This window comes from Alosa alosa, chromosome 22 (assembly GCF_017589495.1).
Source record: "Alosa alosa isolate M-15738 ecotype Scorff River chromosome 22, AALO_Geno_1.1, whole genome shotgun sequence".
In the NCBI taxonomy this organism is placed as follows: domain Eukaryota; kingdom Metazoa; phylum Chordata; class Actinopteri; order Clupeiformes; family Clupeidae; genus Alosa; species Alosa alosa.
Genome location: NC_063210.1, coordinates 4,500,141 through 4,505,140, shown reverse-complemented (window position 1 = coordinate 4,505,140; position 5,000 = coordinate 4,500,141). Strand labels below are relative to the sequence as shown.

General features: G+C 44.9%; 1 protein-coding gene across 4 annotated transcripts in view; it reads right to left on the bottom strand.

Moving 5' to 3' along the window:
• cyth1b (cytohesin 1b) overlaps nt 1–5,000 on the bottom strand; it is a 69,450-nt gene that overhangs the window by 30,050 nt on the left and 34,400 nt on the right. The window contains exon 1 of one of the 4 annotated variants that reach the window (XM_048233014.1): nt 4,364–4,510. The exons of the other annotated variants lie outside the window; for them this stretch is intronic. Coding sequence (XP_048088971.1) covers nt 4,364–4,391 — 28 coding nt within the window. The 5' untranslated portion in view covers nt 4,392–4,510. Of the gene's footprint in view, nt 1–4,363; nt 4,511–5,000 lie in introns of those variants that run through there. 4 annotated transcript variants of the gene reach the window in all.

Genomic DNA, 5,000 nt, shown 5'->3' with positions numbered 1-5,000 from the left:
TCACCTCCAGAAACCTACCTTCACCCAAACTGTAACACACACACACACACACAGTTTTATGACTGACCCCCAGACAGGAAATGGTTCTCATATATGTGTGTGCACAGACTGACAAAAATACATAAATGTGATTCAGGCTAAATGATACATAGCCAGACACTAATTTCTTTGGCTCTTAGCAACCCTGTGCCTGTCGTGCAAACAGCCCATTAACAGCAGTGCTATCACCAAATGGTCGCAGGATGAGACGCCATCTGATTAGGGGCATTAAATGACCCCTCATTTGCTCAAGCACTAGAGAGCCTTACTTAATTACCACCATCAATTACCAATGAAAGCCCTCCGCAACCTCTCCGAGCCAAGCGGAAAGTGATATAGTCTGCTGGAAAATGCATTTAGACATTGACTGACGGACATCACTAAAGTGGATAATGATCTAACCCAGAGGTGAATCGCCTCAGTCTAGGTGTGTGTGTGTGTGTGTGTGTGTGTGTGTGTGTGTGTGTGTGTGTGTGTGTGTGTGTGTGTGTGTGTGTGTATGAGGAGGCTATTTGTGATAATCCATCAGCTATCTACTACTTTGGCCTAGGATGCCACAGCAGAATGCAGTGTGTTCTATCACCTCTCTATAATCACTTTAAATAGTAACCTGGAGTAAGACCGTGAAAGACACATTGGACTTTAAGACCTTTTGAGTGTACTTATTCCCTTAGTATACTTAATCTACATACTTAAAGGAGAATTCCGGTGTGATATTGACCTAAAGTGTGTTGAAACATGATACCGAGTGTGAACGTATGTCTCATAGCTCACCTCGGCTTGTCCCCTGCACTCAGAATACTGGCGCTAGTTAGCCAATGCTACCAACACAGTGTTTCCCAGCATGGATTCAGTTGCTTCCGTAGCAGCAACTGGAATCCATGCATTTTCACGGAATTATTTTTGGAATCTGATGGCATCTGTTGGCACCACAACGAAACACTGTGTTGGTAGCATTGGCTAACTAGCGCCAGATTTCTGAGTGCAGGGGACAAGCCGAGGTGAGCTATGAGCCATACATTCACACTCGGTATCATGTTTCAACACACTTTAGGTCAAAATCACACTGGAATTATCCTTTAAACTACTACCCAGAAGTCAATTGTGAACAGACTAAATATGAATGGTCATGCTTGCATCATTAATTTGGATGTGTTGAAAAAAAACAAAAAGACAAAGTAAAGACTGACATCCACCTTCAGGACCGGACTTAAATTAAGTCTTAAATACACAGTCAGTGTACAATACACAATCAGTGACACCCTAAAGCCCGTACTGCAAATTGTGTGTTCCACCACCAGAGGGCTCCGGTGAGCCACACAGAGCTTCAGTGCATATGCTATTCAGTGCATATGCCAGGTCTGAAATCAAGACATGGCCATAAACATCTGTTCTGAGCCATGGTCAAATCTAAAAGAGACCTATAAAACAGCAGCTTCAAAGTCCACCACATTGTGGATCAGTACTGAGGAGTCTAGTGAGCCGAGTGCTGAATGATGCAGCCAGCTGGGCACTAAGTTTAGCAGGACTGAGCTGGGTCACCTGTTGCTCTACTGGACAGGCCCTGGCCTGGCTCAATGGCCCATCTGTTAACAACCGCAAAGCCTCACATCCTGTATCCTGTTTCACTGAGGGTGTGTGTCCCCGGGTGTGGGACGATGGTATAGACAGACACATAAGACAACAGAACAGAAATGATAGAGAGAGAAAGAAGAGTGAAAGAATGTGTGTCTGTGTGTGTGTGTGTGTGTGTGTGTGTGTGTGCGTGCGTGTGTCTGTGTGTGTGCGTGTGTGTGTGCGTGTGTCTGTGTGTGTGTGTCTGAGAGCACTATATGCCAAGCAGAGAGCACGGAGAAGAAAAACAGAACATGAAAACAAGAGCTCGAACGAACAAAGGAGAGAAAGCGAGAGCTTCGTTTCTTTCTCTTTTTTTACAGTGGAAAACCTCTCGCCTCACCAGCAGGAAAAGACAACACCCAACCCCCCACCTCTTCTCCTCCACCCTCATCCCTCTCTCCTCTCCCTCCCTCTGTCTGGCTGGCCTCCTAAGCCTTCACACGCAGACAATGAGCTGCAGCAACAACTCTCATCATGGACAAGCGGAAAGAGCCTCCATTTTTGCCCTGTCAGCTCAACAGCCCCTGTAGTGTTTTTAAAAGTCGAGGCCTGTCCTCCCAGACTCTTCCCCCTCTCCCACCACGCGGCTCCATCTCAACGCCACACATGGTAAGCTTCCACTGGGGGACACAGGAGGTCAACCCGTTTCTGTTTTCTCAAATTCAAATTCAAGTTTATTTAGTGACGCCAAAAAACTGCAAGCATGTCAGGCAGTGATGAAACTTGTGACAATTCTTGAGAACCACACATCATGAAAACGGGTGGAACTTGTGAAACCGTTTATAAGTTAAACCCGACAGTATGCACAAAAAACAATGACTACAAAAAAAAAATTTCCTTCCTGTAATTCTGGTTTCCCCGTGCCCTGTTCAGTAGCATACTCTGGTACATATAGAAACTTGACCACGACAAGCTCGTAGATGATCTGTGTGGTCTTTAGAGATCTGATTTGAACTGCCTCTTTTAACCCATATCATTCCGCAAGGTACTGCTGTACATCTTGACATGAGTAGACTGAAGTCTGAAGAAGATCATGAGGCTGGAAATGTCACCGTTTTGGGGCATCTCATTAAAAGTGCATTGCAAGGGAGCTCCAGTGTGGGGACTTCTCCATACTTTCTAAATATTGAGTTGATTAGGCCTCATCAGACTAAACCCAAACAAACACCAGTCATCATCCTGACCAGGAATGGCTGATGTTTACACCATGCTCTTAGAAGATGCACTACGGAGCATGGCAGCAAAGGCATCATGAAGAGCAAGCGGGTGTCGAAGCCACACAAATGCCTCCCTTTCATGCCAAGGACTCAATAGGCTCAAACAGGGTAACTGTAGGCCAGCCCAAGGAACCCGTGCCAAACACCACAATGGCACACGAGATCTAGCCAGCCAGAGGCTTCGTCAAAGAGTCATTTATACTGTAGCTGACAAGGGCCTGATTATCATCCACCCTCACTCCCCAGCCCCAACCCCACACACACACACACACACTTATGGACTGCTACTGGGCAATAATGAACTTCAGCCAGCCACTGAAAGATTTATAATTGTGTTTAATTAAGAAATGGTTCATGCAAAACAACAGTGGAACTGCAGAACTACATTCAAAGCCCTGACATCAGTGGCACAGGCGACATGTGTGTTTACAAAGCTGAGGCGGGCATTACGAGGGAAACTTCTGTCATTTCATTTTACAAGACTTGCAGACAAGTAAAAGTGTAACAGGTGTTTAAGGTTGCTGCCTCAACACACAGAATTGGCCTGACCCACTTTAACATAGCCTAATGTGGTTACAACACTTACAACACTTGTGGTGAACTTATAGAACATATAGATGTAGTTAAATGTATTGTTGCCAAGATCTGTTACAAAGGTGGTATTACTAGTACAATAACAAAAAAAATGACCATGGTGTGATAATCATCATGTTTCAACGAAAGGGTTTTGTCATGCTGTAACCAAATCAATGGATAAACCTAGCTAGTTGTTTGTGCTGTGTAAAGAGCTATTTCTGAATACATGGCAGTCTAGCCTATAACGGAAATATGACATTAGCTCATTTACAGATGGACAACTTGTGATCAGTGAAACAAAAAAATAGCCTACACTGGGACCCTCTTAATGTTTTACAGGCTTATAAACTAATGTGCTCACTGCAAGTGCTTCAACATGCGCGTCTGCCATACAGTGGATGGATCATAACTGAAGAGCTGATTATACAGTAGCTTAGGCTAAACGTATGTTGTGTCTGCACTTAGGGCAGCCGTGGCCTATTGGTTAGCACTTCGGACCTGTAACCGGAGGGCTGCCGGTTTGAACCCCGACCAGTAGGCACGGCTGAAGTGCCCTTGAGCAAGGCACCTAACCCCTCACTGCTCCCGGAGCGCCGCTGTTGATGCAGGCAGCTCACTGCGCCGGGATTAGTGTGTGCTTCACCTCACTGTGTGTACACTGTGTGCTGTGTTTCACTAATTCACGGATTGGGATAAATGCAGAGACCAAATTTCCCTCACGTGATCAAAAGAGTATACTTATACTATATATAAGTCATGCGACGACCTGTTGCTTTAAAACTGCTTTGTGTTACACAGATCACTGTTGAAAAGAATGTACACACGTCACGCAGGCTACGAAACGATACTTTTTCAGAGGCAGAGAATTAATGACCATCAACTATATCATGTGACGTAAACCAAACCCAACTCACCGACTCCATCTTCTGCTTTGAGAACCATTGTAGAATCAGCTGGCCGGCTAATTAGAAATTCGCTTAGTAGAAATTAACAACGAAGTCACTGTGAAGATGGGTAAATTAATTGTATAACTGGGATATTGTATTCGCTAAATGTCGGTTGTTCAGATAACAGAAATAAACTTGACAACTTGAGAGTTACAGATCTTAGCGACTGTCCATTGCAACAGAACGCCACCGGATGAGATCAAAGCAGGACGCACGCTTCACAAGCTGGGCGTGGCTTCTAATGCTGCGCTCCCACAGCAACCAATAAGAATGCGCTTCAAGCCGCTACATGTGTGGTAAGCACACACGCACACACAAATCCACAGTTGTTGGCAGGAGAGAATTGAGTGACAAAAGCAGGGACTGAATTCCTCTAGAAAAACAGCTGTCACTGTTGTCGCAGACTTCTTTTCACTTTTCCCAAAATGCACAAATGCTGTAGCATTGGTTCCTCTTTAATGTTGTGATTGTCTGGATAAATTTAAAAGCTAGCCTACTCACTGCCACGGTCTGTGTGTTTGCACTTGTGGCACAACTCCTCTCCAAATCCAGCGCACAGTCATGCAGAGGGTTGATATGTGTCACTGTTTGCTTTCTGTTGCAT